Below are 21048 nucleotides of genomic sequence, written 5' to 3' on the forward strand. Positions count from 1 at the left end.
ATGTCAGGGGGGCGAGTGTACTACGATTCCTGGCCCCTCCCACGACCAAATGGCTTGGATTGGGACGTTTTTGAGTTGGGCGTTTTTAGTTTCCATTATTGCTAAAAAAACAAACGCCCAGCTCGGAAACGACTAAATCCATGGCATTTTGGTCCGTACAAACCGTATTTTCGAAGCGGGACGCCCATTTATTTTTAAAATACGGTCTGTCCCACCCCTTCACGGACCCGTTCTCGGACATAGACGCCCATGGAGATGGGCGTTCGATTATGCCCCTCTTTGTATCCTGGGGGGCAAAGGTCAAGGATTATGGGGTCCTTTTGATCATGGATCCAGGTTTCATTGATGAAAATTAGATCAAGGTTTTCTGACGTGATCCAGCCTGTTACTGTTGTTTTTTTTACAACAGATCTGGCGTTGATGTAACCCACTTGAATTATTTGGTATGGGGCTTCTAGGTTTGGTGTTGTGTGGATTTTTGTTAATTGGTGTTTCTTTGTGGTCGTGTGGTTGTTATGACCTTTCTTTCCGTTCTGTTGATGTTGTCCGTATGTTGGTATTCTTCCTTTGTTTTGGTTATTATCAGTTTGGTGAGGTGTGGAGTATCTGGTCAGTCTTTGATAATTGTGTAATATGGGGATGGTGTTGTTTTATACAATTATTGCCATACTGGGAAAGACCAAAGGTCCATCAAGCCCAGCATCCTGTTTCCAACAGTGGCCAATCCAGATCACAAATACCTGGCAAGATTCCAAAAAAGTACAAAACATTTTATGCTGCTTATCCCAGAAATAGTGGATTTTCCCCAAGTCCATTTAATAATGGTCTATGGACTTTTCCTTTAGGAAGCCGTCCAAACCTTTTTTAAACTCTGATAAGCTAACCACCTTTACCACATTCTCTGGCAATGAATTTCAAAGTTTAATTACACTTTGAGTGAAGAAACATTTTCTCCGATTCATGTTTTCTGCGAGTGGGGTGGTTAATGTTAGATGGATCAGTGATAAGGAGTAGATTGCTAGGAGTGATTTGACGGTATTCATTTTGGTATCGATACAGTTTGGGCTGATGGTAGACCATGTTCAATAGGGAGGGGTGAGTTTCTTCTTTAAATTGTCTCCTATCGGCTAATTGCTTCCACTGTGAGGAGACAGTAGGACAGTATCATTGGAGTGAACAGTGGTGCACCAGAACACACTTGAGCCACTTTCTTATCGGGGTTACTTTAGTGAATAGATACAGATATTTTACTCACAGTCAGATGTTCAGAAGTGGTGCTCCATGGCTCAGAAACTCTGTAATTCTGGGTGCTGTATCTGTGGATTGTGGTAGGGGTCTAAGAGATACAGATATATTGCAGGACGGGACAATTTTCAATCAGGTTGAGGTAGTTCAGGGCTGGGTGGCTGGAGAGTGCAATATCTCCTTAGGAGGATGTAGGACTCAGGGGTTCCACCCTACGAGTGTCTCATCAGTGACTGTAGGTAGAGATCAGGGGTAGTTAGCAGCCCCGGGTCGTCACTGCTGGTGTGCGCCGGGTCCCCAGGGGCCCGTCTCTTGGGCACCTATGTTGCTCACTCCTGTGCTTCTTTTAGACTCCACCGTCTTAGGCGATGCAAGCACGTGGTGCTGTGGTCAGGGCCCTGGTGGTCGCTGGTCACTGCAGTTCTCATCGGCTGTGCTTAAAAGTAGCCAGCGCTCCTATGCAGTGAGGCCACTTTTAGCACAGCAGTAAATTGGCCCCATTTTCCATTATTCCCATTAATGGACACACACTAATTTCCCCATTAGGCATATGGCCATTAGCGTGTGAGCACTTATGGACACCCATTTTCTAGGTGGTAAGGGCTCACAGGCTAACCACATGCTAATCAGCACACAGTAATGTAGCTGCGCTAACCAATTAGCACAGAGTATGCCTACTGGTAGATGGGCACAACCCAAAAGTATGGACTGATCCTTTGGAGCCGATAAGGAATAAGTGTTAATAATTCAAATCAAATTAATACAATTAACCTTGACAAATAAAATCTAGACAACATACCAATATTTTCCTGTATTGCTCCCACTGCCTATGAAGAATAAGACTTAAAGGGTGATGAACTAACCTGTGCGGGATTTCCAGTGGGTTAGCGGCCTTGCTCATGCACAACTTTGAAACCAATGCAAATGAATTGGATAACAAACGTACATGAAAAATTATGTTATCATTCTTGTATGCCCATGTTTGCTAAGTTCAAACTTAACATAGTAACATAGTAAAACAAACTGTTCTACATGATTTGTGTTGCAGCAGTTCTAATGGTTAGTGCAGTGGCCTGAGAACCAGGGAAACTTGGTTCAATTCCCACTGCAGCTCTTTCTGACTCTCGGCAAGTCACTTAACCTTCCATTGCCCCAGGTACAAAATAAATACCTTTATATATGTAAACTGCTTTGATTACAACCACAGAAAGGCAGAATATCAAATCCAATTCCCTTTCCCTTCCCTTAAATAAACTTGCAAAACAAGCCTACCAGAGTAGAGTGGAGGAGTAGCCTAATGATTACAGCATAACCTAAGAACACAGGATTCAAAGCCTACAACTCCTTGTGAGAAATAGAAAGTGGTTGGAGGGAATGAAGAAAGAGTAAGAGTTGGGTCAGATATGGAAGGAGACAGAAATTCTATCCTTCCCAGAGCTTGGGGCAGCGTATGGATTACCCGTCCATCATAACTTCCATTATAGACGAACAGCCCGGGGTGAGCTTGGTTTGGAGGAGACATTCTTGGAACAAGAAATAAGGGGGGAGGTGGTAGGGGGTGTATTTCCAGGATCTATCAAGCAGGCGTCCTGCGATAGTTTTGTGTTCAGTGCGAGCTGCCCACGCACTAAAAAACTGAAAATAATTTTTTAGGTTTGGGGGGGGGGGGGAAGAGTAGGCATGCCCTGTACTAATCGGTTAGCACAGCTACATCGCTACATGCTAACCGATTAGTGCATAATTAGCACAGGAGACTTCCACGGAAGTCTTGCAAGGCCACCACTGGAAGTCTTGGCAGCCATTTTAAAAAAGCAGAGAGGAGAGGATCAGCACCGTGGTACCGAGCAGGAAAGAGTGGGGATCTTTCCTGCCCCAAAGAAGCCATTAGACCACCAGGCTGCCTCAAGCTATATGCTGGGAAGGCACCCAGGATCGGAGGGTAGGTGGATGGATAGAGTTGGGAAGGTAAAAGGGTGAGTCTGTTTTCCCTTCCTTGTGCCGCCATCATCGCCATACACTCAAAACAAAGCAAGTGAACCTATGAGCTGCTGCATCCATGTTGTCATTCTTTATTGTTGGTGGCATTTTTATTTATTCTCCCTTATATTTTCAAACATGCCGGCTTGTGCAGCACACGGATGTACACAGAGGAAGTATAATGATGGAATAACTTTTCATAGGTAGAGTAGTAATTTGTTATAAATCATAATCAGTGTGTTATTTGGAGGGGCTGGTTATTGGGACACCCTAGCATGTGTTATATTAGTGCAGAGATTTTTTTTTCTCCTGGAAAAGGGTCACTAAAACAGACACTATGTTATGACAATCAGATCTCAACATTCAGAGTTTCTACCTATCTAATTACTTATTTATGACATTTATATCCCACATTAAACATAAATTAAGCTGAAACCTGTGCCTACATCTAAAGAAAAAAATGGCATGTGGGAACTTGCTGCTTTTGTTTTGTGAATTGCAGTGGTATATTATAAAAATGCACTTGCCTTTTTTATTACTACTTTTTCACAGAAAGGTATTGAATAATTAAAGAAGGGCTTCCTTCATGCAGAAGTTTTGTCCAGCATCAGTCTAAATGTGCCAACATTGTCCAGTTCAGAACACTATTAGCTGCCAAATTCATACAAAGTTAATTAAGTTCCATGGAAAATAAATCTGTTGGCTCAGGTTGCCTGCTAGGTGAATATTGCATCAAGTATTACATATTAAGGGCATTTGCTTTAAACTTTGTTTTAATTCTTATATCCAGTCCTTATCCAGTCCTTACATGTACATGGTTTTGCTTTTTAATCCATAAGGTGAATCCTAAGGGTGACTGAACAATTAGGTATAAACTGTGTTGTTTCCGACTTTACTTGTTTTGGAATTTGGACTGCTTTGGGTCCTGTGCTGATCTGTACATCTGCTGTCTTCGCAGAATACAGAAGAAAATGATTATGTTACTTTTACTAATATTTTTACTGCTTATAAAATCTGGCTTTCATGGGGGGGGGGGGGGGGGTCAAGGTGACTGTGGCACAGCAAGGGCTTGGCGGGCCAGAAGCTGGGATGGACGAGATTACTTGCGGCGGGGACGAGTTAGATTCCAGTGGGGATGGGCAGGGACAGGTTGGATTTCTATCCCCGTGCAACTCTCTATACTGGACCCAAACTCTGGAACTCTCTTCCTGTACACTTCTGATTGAGCCTTGTTATACCTATTGGCGGGTACCTAATTTTTCTAATTACTATACAATTTCCCACACTTTTGGTACAGCGTAAATGTTCCCTCAAAGGGGAAAAAAGGGTACCAATAGATACTTGCACCAGGAATAAAAGGCATTACAAAGCTATCAATTTGCAAATCACATTGTGCAGCATGCGTAGACAGCACTTACATAAAACCTGCTGCAAACTGAAAACAGCATAGTTCATCCTGCTTAATTTGTATACATTATTACAGTTTTAGATAACCTGCTTCAGTTGTCACACACGCAAAATGTTAATTCCATACAAAATACTATCATTCAATATTTTGTAGGACTTACGTATATTTCGTTGTGGTCAAACCGCTTTTTAAGGTTATTGATAAATGAATCTTCATTGAGAGGTTCTAAAAGCACCATATCTCCCACTCCGATCATGTTATCCAGAAGAGACGTTTTTACCTCCATTTTGGCCATGCTGTCCTGCAAGAAAGGAAAGAAATGATTACTGTCTGTGCAAATTTAGCCAAAAAAAGTGTCCACTGATGTCCTGTTCTGAACCCTGGCAGACATAATTACAGACCTGTCAAGTCTTCTGTACCGTGTGGGAGTGTCCCACTTTAGGAATCTATATCCTGTTTTCCCACGCAAGGTTGGGAGATTCCCACCCAATACATCTGATGCCGATTACTTCATTCAGTGAGGGGGAAGGTGAGGGACCTGGAAAGATTAGCAACTGAACCCCAAACCCAAGTCTCAGCTTGGCTGCTGCATTTCCTAACTCCCTCACACCCCTAACAGAAACACAACATGTTAAAAAGTATGAGGTGGCAGAAGCCCATCTGACACTGTATTTCTATGCAGTCTCTCTATGCCACATAGCAACTAGCAAGTTCAGTGCATGAGATCAGAAGTAGGAAGTATCTGCCCTCTAACCCCTCCACAGTTACTTTGGAACCTGCTAGTTGCTGAAGTAGTGGGTGTGAGCTGCAGGGTAAATAAACTATGACAAAGAAGTAGAACAAGCAGGGGGAGAAGTTAGGCCAGCAGGGAACAGATACTTGGAAAGAAAGAGAGACCAGGGATATATACTTCAAAAGGAGGGAGCCAGAGTTTACTGGTGAAGAGGAAGGGAGGCAGAGGAAGATACTGATAAAGGGAAGGGAGGAGGGAGCAGATACCAGCAGGGCTGGCTTAAACGCAGAACCAGATAAGGCTCTGGCCCAGGGCGCTAGCGATTAAGGGTGCCAAAATACCCAGCCTCTGACCTCAATTGGTCTACAATTTAACCTTTCCCGCTCCCCTCCCCCTGCCCCCAGTCCAGTCTCTCTCCTTCTCTGTTCTCCCTCCCCATGGGTCTGGCACTGCTCCTTCACCTCTCTCACCCCTCCACAGTCCTGTAACTTTACATCTGTTGCTGGCAGTGGCAGAAGCAGCAGCATGACAGGTTTAGCCCCTGGGTCTTCCCTCTGCCACGTCCTGCCTCCTCTGATGCAATTTTCTTTGGGTGGAACACAGAGGAGGGAAGACCCAGGGGCTGACCGAAGGCAGCCTGTCATGCTGCTGCTGCCGCCAGCAACAGATGTAAACTTTACCGGACTACAATGGACGGAAAGAGGTGAAGGCGAAATGCCAGACCCGCAGGGAGGGAGTGGGGGAAAAGAGAAACTGGACTGGGTGGGGGAGAAAGATGCCAAACCCACTGGAGACAGAGTTAGAAGCAATGCAATGGGGAGGCATTGACAAAGTAAGTTAGCTCAGGGCGCCATTATCCCTTGAACCAACCCTGGATACCAGGGAAAGTGAGAGGCGGGAGCAGACACTAGGAAAGAGGCAGGGGTCAGATGGGAAACAGAGGGAGAGAAATGGAAGGTTGGAGGAGGCACCGGTAAGAAATGGTGTGCTAGAAATGCTGACTGTTGATACGTGTATCAGCACTTCAACATTCATGCACATGCTGATTAGCAATAATAAATCTGCAATTTCATTTTTCAGTTATGGGGGGTATACTATACAGTCCAGTTCTCTTTCACACAAAGAATGGGAAAACAGTTTAGTAAATCAAGCCCTACTCAAAGCCCTCAGAGATGTCCCCCACCCCATTGGTGGAGACAATGGTGAGAAGGAGGGGAAAGCAAGAAAGGTCATAATCATTGGCTCCTAAGCTTTTTGGGCTGGCTACTAAATTTGTTAAGCCCGTTCTATGCTTCCATCCCTCTCTCCCTGATCTCTCCTCCCTCTATGCCTCCATCAGATTCCTTCTCCTACCCCTCTTCCATGAGATCCTTTCTCCTCTCCTCTGAGATTTCCTCTCTCTCTCCCTATCCCCTAGATTAGTATTTCCCAAGTCGGTCTTGGAGTACCCCCTTGTCAGTCAGGTTTTCAAGATATCCACAATGAATATGCATGAGACTGATTTGCAGAGACTGCCTCCATTGTATGCAAATCTCTTCAATGCATATTCATTGTGGATATCCTGAAAACCTGACTAGCTGGATGTGCCCAGGGGTTCTCAACCCAGTCATCAGAAACACCAAGCCAGTCAGGTTTTCAGGATATTCCACAATGAATATGCATGAATAAATATGCATGACTACCTCCGGCATATTCACAGTGGGTATCCTGAAAACCTGACTGGCTAGGTGAGTCCCAAGGACTGGGTTGAGAAGCCCTACTGTATCCCCTCCTCCCTTTTAAGCACTGATCCCATATCCCCCAAAACAGGCTCAATAATGTAACTGGGTATACAAAAAAAAATTCCAGAAAATAAACTTCATAAAAATGTTTTTTTTAATTGACAATCTAAATATATGTAAATCTATGAAAATGTGCCACATAACTGCCACAGAATCTTGAAAAAAACTTATCACCATGAAAGTGGGGGCTGTGCCATAGATGGTGTAGCAATCTATGATAAATTAATAGGATTTTTTTAACTCCACCTCCCTGATTTTGTGCCTACAAAAGGCATTTTTAATGATAATTAAACAGCTGCTGGATCTCTGCCTGGTATAGAAACTAGTCCTAACACATGGTTTGATAAAGTGTACAGAGAGGCATCAACCTTCCTTTCACAACATTTCCTATCTACTACATCACTTTACTGCCATCCTTTATTCACCTTTATTGCACCCCTTTCAAATTCAAGAGCAATTCCACCAGCCAAGCAAATCAAGATGCTCAATGGGCAATGCCAACCCTCACTTGGCATGTGTATTGTCAAATGCATATCAGAATCTAAAACTCCAGATTAATTTTGCTCCTACTGCTTCCTTGTTTTACCTTTTTTTCTCTAATGTAGCTCTGCTCCAACGTTCGGGGCCCACTCAATAACTGATTTAACTGAATACTACTCTGTTTTCTTCATTGTAACTAAAAATACTTATTTCTCCAAACAAATCAGACTGCACGTTTGATGTTATTCCAAATTCCACCAAGAACTTGCTCATCTTTTGAAGCAGGAAAAATTAAGTAATCTTAGCAAGATTCTCAACCCCAACCAGGCCTGGGAACCATTAAAATACACGCAGACTATTGGAGAAATATTCAGCAAGAAGACTTTCACAACCATGTTACACAGTGGTAGTTAATAACCCTAGGTCAGTGGCAGTCTTATCGGTTACATAAACAGAACAGCATTCTCAAAACTGCAAGGAAGTCCATTTCCCCATGAGACCAGCTGGTATTTAAATTCCCTCAGCCTCCCTCCTCCCCTTCCCAAACAAACTGAAGAAAGAGAGATCTGGTTGAGTTCTCGAATTTCTGCCCCCCAGGTTTGAAGAATACAGACAAACCTGAGTAGACTTTACTCTGTCCTACAAACAAACCACACAGGATTTTCCACGCAAATTCTAAGTAGTGATTCTGTGGAATCCATCCTACATTCCAGCACATTTTTTTATGAATACAGAAACTTTGGATATTTACAATACAAATGTATATTATAGCTGAGTGTACCATTTTGCTTTCTGTTACTTTTCTTTACAAAAAGGAGATTCAGATCCTACAGGACATGTATCCAGGCTAGCAGAAACATTATGTACTGGAGCGCAGAATATGCCGAGGGGTCATGTAAAACATGGTATAGGACTGTAATTATTTTGTAGAAACAGCACTTCTGGGCACACATGTAAAAAGGTTATCTAAAAGCAATTTTTCTCATCTCTATTTATTTTTTGTACTGACTTTTTGAAGAAAGAAATTCACCCATAATGCTTGTACAGCAAGAATAAGCCAGATATAGGCACTAGACAATTACTGCAGTAAAAAAAAATTCAAAGAACTGTATAAATTATTACAGTGTGAATACAATATATAATAAAACATTTTAATAGACATCATAGGGTGTAAGCAAATATGGAACATACAGATAGATAGAATAGAGTAACAGGAGTTTAAATAAATAAGGGTAACTAACTTAAGGAAAAAAACTGCATATGGAGTCAGAAAAGGGGCATGGAAATGATTTCAGTAGGAGTGTATAAACAAGTCCTGCTACAATATATGCAGCTGGTGTTAGTCCTTGTGTGTGTGACTAGCTAGTTAGTTGCTTCTTCCATTAAAGGCTTGGAAGAAGAACCAAGCTTTCACCTGCTTTCTAAAGCAGTCAGGGTTTGCGTTAGAATGGTGCAAACAGTTAACTGCCAGGGGCCTCCTTGCCATAGGGGGCTCCAAAGTAGAGAGTTGCACGGGGACAGAAATCTTACCCATCCCCGCCCGTCCCTGCTGGAATCTTACCCGTCCCCACCCATCCCCACTGGAATCTTACCCATCCCCACCCATCCCCGCAAAAATTTAAACCATCCCAACCCGTCCCCACCCATCCCCGCAAGAATTTAACCCATCCCCACCCATCCCCGTAAGAATTTAACCCATCCCTGTAAGAATTTAATAGTACATAAAAGAAAGTTCCAGTCAGCTCCCTTTCTGGATTTGAGCCACAGCACTGTAGGCAAGGAAGGAATGGAAGTTGGAACACTGTGGTGCGCACATGTAAGATTTGTCTCTGATTCACTGGCAGTGTGTGCTGAGAGGCCGCCACATGCACGCGCCAGTAGGTCAGGTGACATCTGATTCTCGTGCCTGTGTCAGAGCTGAGGTCTGTGCACCAGCCTGGGAGCAAAGAGGATTAACAGTAACATAGTAAGTGACAGCAAATAGACCTGAATGGTCCATCCACTCTGCCCAATAGTCACACTCATGATCAATTCATCATTAAATCAACGAGTGTGATATTATATACTTGATTATGGTTTTTCTTTCGTGTTTCTGGAACAAAGACCACAGAAGTCTATCTGGCCCCATCCTTATGTTCCAATTGCTGGAGTTGCCATCGAAGCCCATTCCAGCCTATTCATGTTCTCATTTGTGGGACACAGACCGTAAAAGTCTGTCCAGCACTGTCCTCATGTTCCAGCCACTGAAGTTGCTGTCTAAGCCCTTTCCAGCCCATCCTACACCAGATTGCCATGTATGAGACACAGACCATACAAGTCTGCCAGGTATCAGCCCTAGTTCATCACAGCCAGAGTCACCATCTAAGTGTCACTTGACATATCCACACACATGCAGCCATTTAAGGTTAGCTTTTATATAACTTCCATTTTCTAATTAGAGATCCTCTGTGTTCATCCCACGCCTTTTTGAATTCCGTCATCATTTGTGACTCTACCACCTCCTTAATGGAAGACTTTCCACATTTATGCTGTTAAAGCAAGGAAGAAGAGGAGGAGGAGGAGGAGACAGCACTCAAATAAATTGGTATTCGGTAGATGAGAGGCTGGTGCAGGTGCAGCTTACACTTCCACGGGAACCCCGCAGGAACTGCCTCCGTCCCCGCGGGAACCCCGCAGAACTGGTTCCATCCCCGCGGGAACCCCGCAGGAACTGCCTCCGTCCCCGCGGGAATCCTGCGGGTTCCGCGGGATTCCCGCGGGGACGGAAACCGTGCAGCTCTCTACTCCAAAGCCTGCTCAAAGCTGAAGAAAGCACTGCCTGCTGATAGGCTTTGAAGCCCCCTTCCAAATTTCTGCCAGTGACGCTTTTGTAGAAATGGTGTCATGTGATGATTTTGCTTACAGCCTATCAATAGAAATCAAACAAAATAAAACATGGAAAAGAAAATAAGATGATACCTTTTTTATTGGACATAATACATTTCTTGATTAGCTTTCGAAGGTTGCCCTTCTTTGTCAGAACAGTCCATGTTTTTTCTAAATCCTTGTCTAAATCCAGAGCATTTTACTTTGCTGTCTAGTCACATACGGGTCAAGGGCTGCCATCAGTGCTGTAACTATGGGTGAGTAACAGAAGCAGCTGCCCAGGACACAAAGCCCCTTAAGGGTGGAAAAAATGACTGAAAAGCAAGAATGAGGAAGCATGCCATGAAGATTCTTGTCATCTAGGTTGGAGAGCAAAAGGGAGACAAGGAAAGAGGACCAAGAATCAAAGCGAAGGGGATGGAGGGAGGGAGAGAGGACTAGGGATTGGGGATCAGACTAGGCGTGATGGAGGTGCAAACAAATTTGCCTCCACTGGATACCATAATGCTTAATTATAGCTCTTGCTGCAAAGCTTCTTTCTTGAAATTCAGTGCACCTGATGTATCCTACGATCCTTTTCCTGCACCCTGCTGTTTTGATAATGGGAACTTGTGTTCTGTAACATTCAGGGAGCAATGAGGTGCAAAAGTTAAGATATGAGAAATGCATTTGTGTTCTAATTTATGTTAGATAGCATGTTGCTATAAACATTCATAATTTGTTTATTGTTTTGTTTTTTAATTAAAAGGGAGGATGCTTGGTTTTGTGCTAATTTTAATGTTTTCAGTCTTTAAATTAGTTATGTAGCATATGTTTCATCATATCTCGATTATTACAATGGCCAATTGGTGGGCGAATCTAGAACATAGCTACAAAGATTCTTCCCAAATGTCCTAGAAGGACTAGAGGCCTGCCATTACTCCATGATTGCTTCCAATTCAGGCTTGAGTTAACATTTAACTTTTTGACACTGACTTTTATAGCCCTAAAAGGAAAAGCTCTCAGCTATCTGGGAATTAGGCATATGCTTTTGGTCAAGAATTAAGATCTGGTCAAGATGTAAAATTTTATCTATGAAGTAAATGTGAGGTGAGGAAAGATTTGATAAGGGAATGGGCTTTTGTGATATCTGTTCCCATATTATGGAACTGTTTGGCACAGGAAATTAGACACACGTTGAATTACCTCATATTTAGAATGAAAATCGAGGCACTGCTATTTCCATCAGGATGAGGTCAGGGAAAGGTTATGGAGAGCACTCCTTGGGGAAAGAATTTGAAGATAAGAGTTTGAAATATCTGTCTACAAAAGGAAGGGAGTATCACAGACCCTTCAATAGACTGAAGGGTATAAGCGGGGTGGGGGGAGGTGATCCAATTGTTTTCTAATTCAGGGAAAGTTAGAAAGGACAGTTTTCAATTACTCTTTAATCTATGGGTAGTCAGAGGTGGCCTCCAATGGGAGCATTCTACCTGCCCATTTGTTTATTGTCATCTGTTCATTGTCTTTTATGTATTTGGTTTGTTATTGTATGTGCGAATTGCTACTTTATTTAAATTATAAGCTGCTTTGGGCAGCTCTATATGAAAGACTGTTACTATAAATAAACATTTTTCTACCAAATGTGAGAAATATGGAATTGGAGAATTAATTGGATTCTTCAGCTCAGGACAGATCATTGTTAAGTCATCCAAATCTAGCCAAAGTGTATTTATACTCTTGAACCACCTCCCAAAAAACTGCATAAAACAATATACAAATTTCAAGACAAAATTACAATATAAAAACACAAATCATAAAAATTTTGACAAATATAGCATACCAATATATTAAATATATTAACATATCAATTAAAGGAAACTTAAAACCATCAAACACTAACAAGTTAACTCAAAATCTCTGAGAAGAGACAGACAGTAGATATTCAAAGTGATTTAAGTAGCCAGGAGAAGTTCCTGGCCAGTTAAATCACTTGTGTAGGACCTATCCACTGAGATTCAGTGGTACCTGACCATTTAATGCCATTGAATGTCAGCACTAACTACTACACTGAAAGACGCTACTTGTGGGTGGTCTGGGGATGGAATTGGAACTTATGCAGTTAAGTTCTGATATTCAACACTTAAGGGCCCTTTTACTAAACTGCGTAGGCACCTAAATTTGGAATCACATTTTTTCCCGGCGCACAGCACTAACCGGGCAGAAAAAGGCATTGAACGCACGAAGACCATTACTGCCCGATTAACGCATGAGACCTTACCGATAAGTCAATGGGCGGCGGTAAGGTCTCAGACCCAAAATGGACACGCACCAATTTTCATTTTGCCGCACGTCCATTTTTGGCCAAAATTTTGAGAGACATTTTTTTTACAGGTGTGCGGAAAAATGGATCTGCATGCCTCCAAAACACAAGCCTACACTAGAACAGGCCATTTTTTCAGCACCCCTTAGTAAAAGGACCCGCTTAACCATCTATATTAAGTAGCCAAGTTGGGCCACATAAAACTCAGTTCTATATTTGGTTTTGCTTAGACAATTGAGTGCTAAATATCACACAAGAGATAGCCGGCTGCACAAACTTGGATATTCAATGCCGGGGCATCAAACCGGCAGCGGAAAAAAAATCATTCACCACCGCTGGCTGAATATTTGCCGTCATGGCTTTAAGTCCTTCCTAAAAGCAACAAGGACATCCAAAATCCTGAGGGTAATGGGTAATGATGTTTCAAAGATCTGGCCCAGCACTGGAAAAACTTTTAGATCTAATATTCTGGAATCTTATTCTCAAAGAAAGAAAACAAAGGCATAATCCAAATAACCATCTTTAATATCTTGATGGCTTATAAAAAAGCAATTACTTTTCTCAGGTATTCCAGACCTATATGATGCTAACACTCGTACACACAACAAGGATTAGAGGGCACACAATGAAGCTACAAAGTAGTAAATTTTAAACAAATTGGAGAAAAGTTTTCTTCACTCAATGTGTAATTAAACTCTGGAATTCGCTGACAGAGAATGTAGTAAAAGCAGTTAGCTTAGCGGGGTTTAAAAAAAAGGTTTGGATAGCTTCCTAAAAGAAAAGTCCATAAGCCATTATTAAAATGGACTTGTGGAAAATCCTCTGCTTATTTCTAGGATAAGCAGCATAAAATGTATTGTACTTTTTTGTAATCTTATACTTTTTTGGGATCTTGTCAGGTACTTGTGACCTGGGTTGGCCACTGTTGGAAACAGGATGCTGGGCTTGATGGACCTTCAGTCTGTCCCAGTATGGAACACATATATACTTAAGATCTGAAATGTAGTCAGCTCAACAATAACTAAGTAGATAACATTATTGCTTTAAGTGTAGAAAAAGTAGGCAGAACTTCTATTTCAGTTCAAATTATGTACATAATCTTTATTATAGCTATCACGTTGATATGTACATACATAAAACACAATTATTTAAAATTCACTGAAACACTGCTTTAAAAATATAAATAACTATATCCAATAGACACAGCTCTTCTAACCACCATAAAAACATACAAGCAAACAATAAGTGTCCATAAGAACATTAAATTTTAACAAACATTAAATGAAAAAAAATAGAAATAACTAAACACAATCCGCCCGATATTCAAAGTGGTTTAAACAGCTCAGAGAGGCTCCAGGCCATTTAAATTGTTTGTCTGGGGCTAACTGCGAATATTCAGCAGCACTTAACTGGTTCATGTCGCTGAATATGCAAGGTTAGCGCCTAATTTTTATGCGGCTCATTTTATGCAATTAAGGGTGTATTTATTTATTTATTTAGGATGTATTAACTGCCTTTATGAAGAGATTCACCCCAGACAATATTTATTGGGATTTATTAACCATCTTCATGAAGAAATTCACCCAAGAAGACGTATAACAGGAAAAGTTTGTTAACAGCAGAGCAATAGTAAAATGACTAAACACAATCATGATATAACAGCACTGCAGAACAACCATAAACCAGAAATATGATAGAATACAAACAGTCAGTCACAAACAGAAGAACCAACCTCCACAGATGAAGTACTTCAAGTTCAAAACAGTAGAGGAGACAAAAAATAAGAACATCTCACAGATGGTGTCCAAACTTTTCTTTATTGAATCTTCCAGATGATTCTACAGCAAATGAGACCCGACATGACTCATGTTTCGGCCGTACTGGCCTGCCTCAGGGGTCTAAAATGTTGTCATGTCATTTGCCTTTCCAGAAGATCCACATAATCAGTCAATCTCGGCAACTACTCCATATCCTCCTCTCAGCGATACGTCCGGCAGCAAATGCACATTTCCGGCATCTTCCGGGAGCGAGCCTCACAGCCCAAGGAATCTAATCTTGGAGTAGTTGCCGAGATTGACTAATTATGTGGATCTTCTGGAAATGCACACGACATGACAACATTTTAGACCCCTGAGGCAGGCCAGTACGTCCGAAACATGAGTCATGTCAGGTCTCATTTGCTGTAGAGTCATCTGGAAAATTCAATAAAGAAAAGTTTGGACACCATCTGTGAGAGGTTCTTCTTTTTTTTGTCTCCTCTACTGTTTTGAACTTGAAGTACTTCATCTGTGAAGGTTGGTTCTTCTGTTTGTATTCTATCATATTTCTGGTTTATGGTTGTTCTGCAGTGCTTGTTATATCATGACAATACAAACAACACCATAATAGACAGGATGGAAGAGTATTCAAATAACAAAGATATAATATATTGTCAGCATACTAACAATGGAATACTTAATAAGCACACGTTAGAACATTCAAATAACATAGATATGATGCTAATGTTGTTCCTACAACATAATGAGATATCTTACTATGTAACCAGGGGCCAAGTGCAGACATATAGATGGGAACGAGATAGGTTGAATACTGAACTGAACCGCATAAGCTTTACCCAGACATGACCCAGCATTGAATATCTGAGAATACAACCAGCAGTGGACGTAAAAACACTGACCGCCACTGGCTGAATATCAACCGGAATGCTACTATGGAATTACAGACTACCAATGGCCCACGTCTTGAAGCAAGATGTGAACAGTTCAGAGCTGGGACTGGAACTGAGTTAAACCTCTTTCATGATCACCCAGAATTTTTTGGATTTTCACCAGTTACCCTGGGGTCATATATTAGCATTTTCCTGGCAAAATGTGGGGAAAGTCCTAAGTTGCTTCCCTGATGATGAAATTCTCTTTGAATTTTGCAAAGATCGGAGTAGAATTTGCAAATATGATTCTTCCTTAAAAAGCTCTCACCAATCCACCAGAAGCTTTGACAGGTCTATTAAGTAGGGGTGACCTTTTCTGTAAAAGAGTTGTCTGTTCCCAGTGTTGTGCATCTACTCCATTAGCAAAAACTTATTGTCTAAGGTATACTGGTCACCACAGTACAGACATCAGAATATGTGCTGCAACCTATATATTGTAGGGGAAAGGTTATAATGAAAAAATGGGTTTACAACCACAAAAAGGTGAAAACATTTTTTTAAAAACAACTTAAAGAACAAGAAAAGCAGGAGAAACAGAGGAATAAAATAACATGAGGACAAAAATAAAGACACGAAAAAGATCACTGCTTTATCATTCTTTACTGATTTATTAACCATAAAAGTTAGTTTAAATGCAAATCTGATTTTCAACAGAGTTCCTGAAAAAATGGACGCACAGAGAGATTAAAGAAGGGCCAGAAGTACTACTAAGCATTTTTCCCATGGACATAAAATACGGGGAAAACCTTTAGTAGCAACTAGACCAAAATGACTTGCTCAAGGTCACACAGAAAATCTCTGGCAGAGAAGCCATGTGTTTATAGTCCAGGACTTCTGAATCATAAACTAATCTTCTAAGCATCAGATTACACTTCTTCCCCAGGGTCTTCAAGCCATCTTGTAAAACCATAACAATGAAACCAAAGCAAAACTTAAATGCCCTACACACTTTAAACAGGGCTCAGAGGAGTGTAACCCGCATGGAGGGGTGGGTGTGGCTCTGACCGCCTTGTTGATGGACTAGATGGATCATGCAGGTTTTGTCTGCCATCATTCACTATGCTATCCGCATCATCTTAAAAAGTGTACCCATTTTTAATTCAGTTAAAAAAAAATCAAACTGTTATCTTGTACATAGTAGTTGCCTTTTTGTAGGAAATACTTCTCAAAACCATGAAGCAAGGACTGGTTCAGTGACTCAGTACTATGCGGAGCAGCATAAGTTTGTTTCTCAATACAGGTCTTCTGTTTTGTGGGTCAGCCAGGGATGTTGTGAAGGTAGAATTTACAGCCCATAGAGAGAAGGGAGTCCCACTCTATCGAGCAATGGTGACCCCTGGGGGTAAATTATTCATTTATTTGTATTTTGCTCACACCTTTTTTTCAGTAGTAGCTCAAGGCGTGGGCGTAGCCACGGGTGGCCTGGATGGGCCTGGGCCCACCCATTTTGGGCCTGGGCCCACCCAGCAACGATGCACCTCATAGACGCCCAAACCTCAACTTCAATTTTCCCTAGTCCTCCCCAGCCACCTGCCGGCGCACCACAGGTTCTGTTCCCTCCCTGCTCCCTCCGCTGTCATCCCCATCCGGCAGTGGTGTTAGCTCCGCTGCTTCAGGCACCGGGGCCGTCCACATGCTGCTACGAGTGCTTGCGCTGGCCCCACCTCTTCAGAAAGAGTATTGGAGGTGAGGCCGACCAGAAGGAAGCGTACTGACGGACGCAGTTCCGTTGCAGAAATGAAGAGCTGGACCGCGGCGCCACCCGGCGGGGTTGGAAGGGGGGAGGGCTTGCAGCGCGCTGGCAGGTGGCTGGGAGGTGGGAGAGAACAAAAACCATAGTGGGTGGCTGGCAGGCGGAAAAAGGTGCAGCATGTCAGCGGGTGGCTGGGGGGAGCGAGAGACAGGAGCACTGTTGGGATCAGGGAGTGAGGGTAGTGCTAGGTGGGGTGGAGGAATAATTGTTCGATGTGAGGGGAGGGATAGAGAGAAGGGGAATGAGAGGGAGAATTGTTGGATATGGGTGGGATGGGATGGGGAGAGGGAGGGAAAGGCTGCATGGATGGTAGGGAAGAAAAAGGGGAAAATGCTGAACAATGGGGGAGGGGAGAGAGATGGGACAGGAAGATGCTAGTGGTGGGAGGTAAAAGGGATAGGGAGATTATCAGGCTAGAGGGTGAGGATGAGAGAAAGAGGGAACAGATGCTGGGCTGGAAGGGTGGAGGGAAGGAGGAGAGGCCCAGGGAGTGGAGATGGCAAGGAAATAAATGAGAACAAGTGATTACAGGGGTAGAAATATGATAATGGTGCATAGATTGAAAATGGAAAGGAATGATAGGCTGGGAAGGACAGAGATGGGGAATGGGAGAGCTAGTGGGTGAAAAGAAATGGAAATGTGATAAGATACCTGAAAAGTAAAAGAGAAGGAAAAGATTTAGAAAGAGGATGAAATTTGAGTGTACAGAGGCAGAAAAGAAAAAAGAAAGAAAGGAAAGAGCTAAAATGGAAAGATCAATATTTGAGGCAGGTGTAGTGAGGAAATGAAATGACAGGAGAAAAAAGACAAATGGACAGCCACTTGAAGAATTAGCAGAAGACAGACAGGAAAGCAGGAAAGAGAAATTGGAACCAACATGATGGAAAAATAAAATGTCCAGAAAAAAAAAGGTAGAAAAATCATTTCATTTTGAATGTTTTAAATGGAATATGATAGCTTTGGGAAATGTGCATAGTGGATGTCTTTTTATTGTGTTAAGTAGAAAAGGAAATGCGCTTTTTTTTTTTTTGTCCAGTATTGCAGTGCATGCTGAGGTTCCCAGTTCAATTTTGTCTACATATTTTTATTTCTAATTTGTGATCCCTTGTTCTGTAATTTGTGAGGGTCTGTCAGTGTGACTGTAATGGCAGGTGAAGAGATTGGAGAGGAGAGGGAATTGGGGGAGGGGCTTCTTTATTGTCTGTCCTGGTTACCAGCATAGTTAACAGCAGCCCTGACCCTTGCTGTGGCTAGTGGGGATCCCCAAGCCCTGCCAGCTGGGGATCTCTTCTGGGGCTGGCCGGAGCTACCTTCCGCCAAGCTTGGCAGATGGGGGCAGCATCCTGGAGCCACTGACAACTAAACATGTATGGGGTGCTGGCATCAATGGCTCGAGGAGTTGCTACTGCCTGCTGGGCTTGGCGGGGAGGAGTTCTGGCCATCTCTGGTGGAGGTCCCCAGCTGATGGAGATTGGGGATCCTCATCAGCTAAAGTATTTATATTTTGAGTTGGGAAGTGCTGGGGGAGAGGGGGAAGAGAGAAAATTTTGTGCCCACCCACTTTGTGCTCAGGCCCACCCAAAATTGGCTGTCTGGCTACGCCACTGGCTCAAGGTGAATTACATTCAGGTACATTGGCTATTTTAAAGCTATGTTGTACAAACAGGTCTATGGGGTTTCCAGCGGGTAACATTTGCAAATTACTGTCACATTTGTAAGATACTGTTATGTTTGTGCATATATATATTCTTGATCTATTTTACTTTGTATGAATGATATTAGTTTTCTTTCCTATCTATCCTGGAGAGTCTTTCTATTGCTTTGATTTGATTTGTAAACCACTTTGACCTGCCCAGTCAGTAAAGGCTGTACAAAAAAAATATATTATAAACTACTAGTAAAAAAGGCCCGTTTCTGACACAAATGAAACGGGCGCTAGCAAGGGTTTCCTCAGAGTGTGTATGTTTTAGAGACTGTGTGTGTGTGTGAGAGTGACTGTGTGAGAGAGAGAGTGACTGTGCGAGTGTGTGTGTGTGACAGAAAGAGAGTGAGACTGGGTGCAAGTGTGTCTGTGAGAGAGAGTGTGCATGTGAGAATGACAGTGTGTGCGAGTGCATATGTGAGACACAGTGAGTGTGAGAGAGAGAGAGTGTGTTTCACACAGATATAGTGTGTGTGTGTGTGTGTGTGTGTGTGTGAGAGAGAGTGTGTGAGAGACAGCGAGTGTGAGAATGTGTGTGTGATACACAGACTCTTTGTGAGACCGAGAGTAGATGAGACCGAGAGTTTGCAGAACCCCCTCCCCCTCTTCTTCCACCCCTCCTTCCCTCCTTCCCCTTCCCCCCTCCCTTGCACCCCTGTCCGATTTCCAGAACCCCCCTCCCACTTCTTCCCATCCGAGTTCCAGGACCCCCCTCTCACTTCTTCCCATCCCCCCTCTTCCCTTCCCGCTCCGCCTCTCCCCCCCCCCTCCGAGTTCCAGGACTCCCTTCCCCCTCCGCTACCCCCTGATCCAGGACCTCCCTCCCCTTCCAGTTCCAGGACCCGCCCCTCCCCTTCCAGTGGATTTCCAGTAATCCCCTCCCCCCCCCCCCGTGTTGTTTCAGGACCCCCTTCCCCCCCTCTGTCGTTTCAGGACCCCCCTTTGTAGTTTCAGGCCCCCTCCCCCGTGTCATTTTTGACCGCCCCCTCCCACTCCCCACCTGTCTGGCCCTCTCCTTCGTAAGAGCTGTTTGCTTAAAAGTTTTTACCTCCTGCACGCAGGGACGCCGCTTCCAACAGCTTTTTCTTTCACTTGTGTTTCAGCTGTTCCTTTGAACAGTTGAAACAGAATCGAAAGAAAAGGCAGACAGAAGCAGCGTCCCTGCGTGCAGGAGGTAAATACTTTTAAGCAGCCAGCTCTTACGAAGGGGAGAGCCAGAGAGGGGTGGAGTGAGAGGGGGGTCCTGAAACGACAGAAGAGGGGAGGGGGGTGTTTGTGGTGCCATTATGGTCGACGGAGCTCCTTAAATCTCACCTCCAACGTGCTTTCTTGCCTGGGACCGTGGTTCCCTCGGAGTTGGTCTGCTAGGGTAATGTCATAATGTGGCCAGTGACGTCAGTCTGATCTACGGAGCCGTCCTGACCACCTCCGAGGTAGCCACGGTCCCAGGCAGGTCAGTACGTGTCATGCTTCTCACGACACACTGGGTCTATGAGTCCTTGGGCCACTGCCGAGGAGCAGCAGCGGCAGGCAAATCACCCAAACAGGAGGCAAGGCAGACCACAGACAGACAGGCGCAGGCCGGACTAGAGCAGCTGGACTGGAACTGAAGCACTAAGCAGCAGCAGGAGAATAGTCCATGAATCAAGCAGAATCTTACCGGCACGCAGCAAAGCAGTAGGGAAACCAGGAACCACACAGAGTCTGTAGGCTGGCGGCAATCAAAAGTAAACCAAGGATCAAGCAGGGACTTGGGCAGGCAGCAAGCAGTAGAACAAACCGGGAAACACGCAGAGTCTTGGGCAGGCAGCAGACAGTAGAACAAACCGGGAAACATGCAGAGTCTTGGGCAGGCAGCAGACAGTAGAATAATCCAGGAACACAAGCAGGGTCAAAGACAGGCAAAGCAAGCATTCAGGGCAGGAACTGCAACAGACCAACAAGGACAAGAACACAACTGAAGACCTCTGTTGCCAAGGCAAAGCCTGAAAGTTCCCAGGTGCTTAATAAAGGTAACATACAGTTCACCAGGTAAGGGTGCTGCTAAGTTCCAAAAATCCCAAGACAGTCTGGAAGGCTGGAAGATCGGGACCGG

The 21048-nt window shown here is 43.5% G+C and overlaps 1 protein-coding gene across 10 annotated transcripts in view; it reads right to left on the reverse strand.

Annotated features, from left to right (window-relative positions):
- The window catches only part of MYO1B (myosin IB), a 429756-nt gene that overhangs the window by 348305 nt on the left and 60403 nt on the right, over positions 1–21048 (reverse strand). For all 10 annotated transcript variants that reach the window (XM_030208964.1, XM_030208970.1, XM_030208968.1 and 7 more), the window contains exon 2: positions 4791–4931. In XM_030208964.1, coding sequence (XP_030064824.1) covers positions 4791–4925 — 135 coding nt within the window. In that variant the 5' untranslated portion in view covers positions 4926–4931. The remainder of the gene's footprint in view (positions 1–4790; positions 4932–21048) is intronic.

This window comes from Microcaecilia unicolor, chromosome 7, assembly GCF_901765095.1.
Source record: "Microcaecilia unicolor chromosome 7, aMicUni1.1, whole genome shotgun sequence".
NCBI lineage: Eukaryota > Metazoa > Chordata > Amphibia > Gymnophiona > Siphonopidae > Microcaecilia > Microcaecilia unicolor.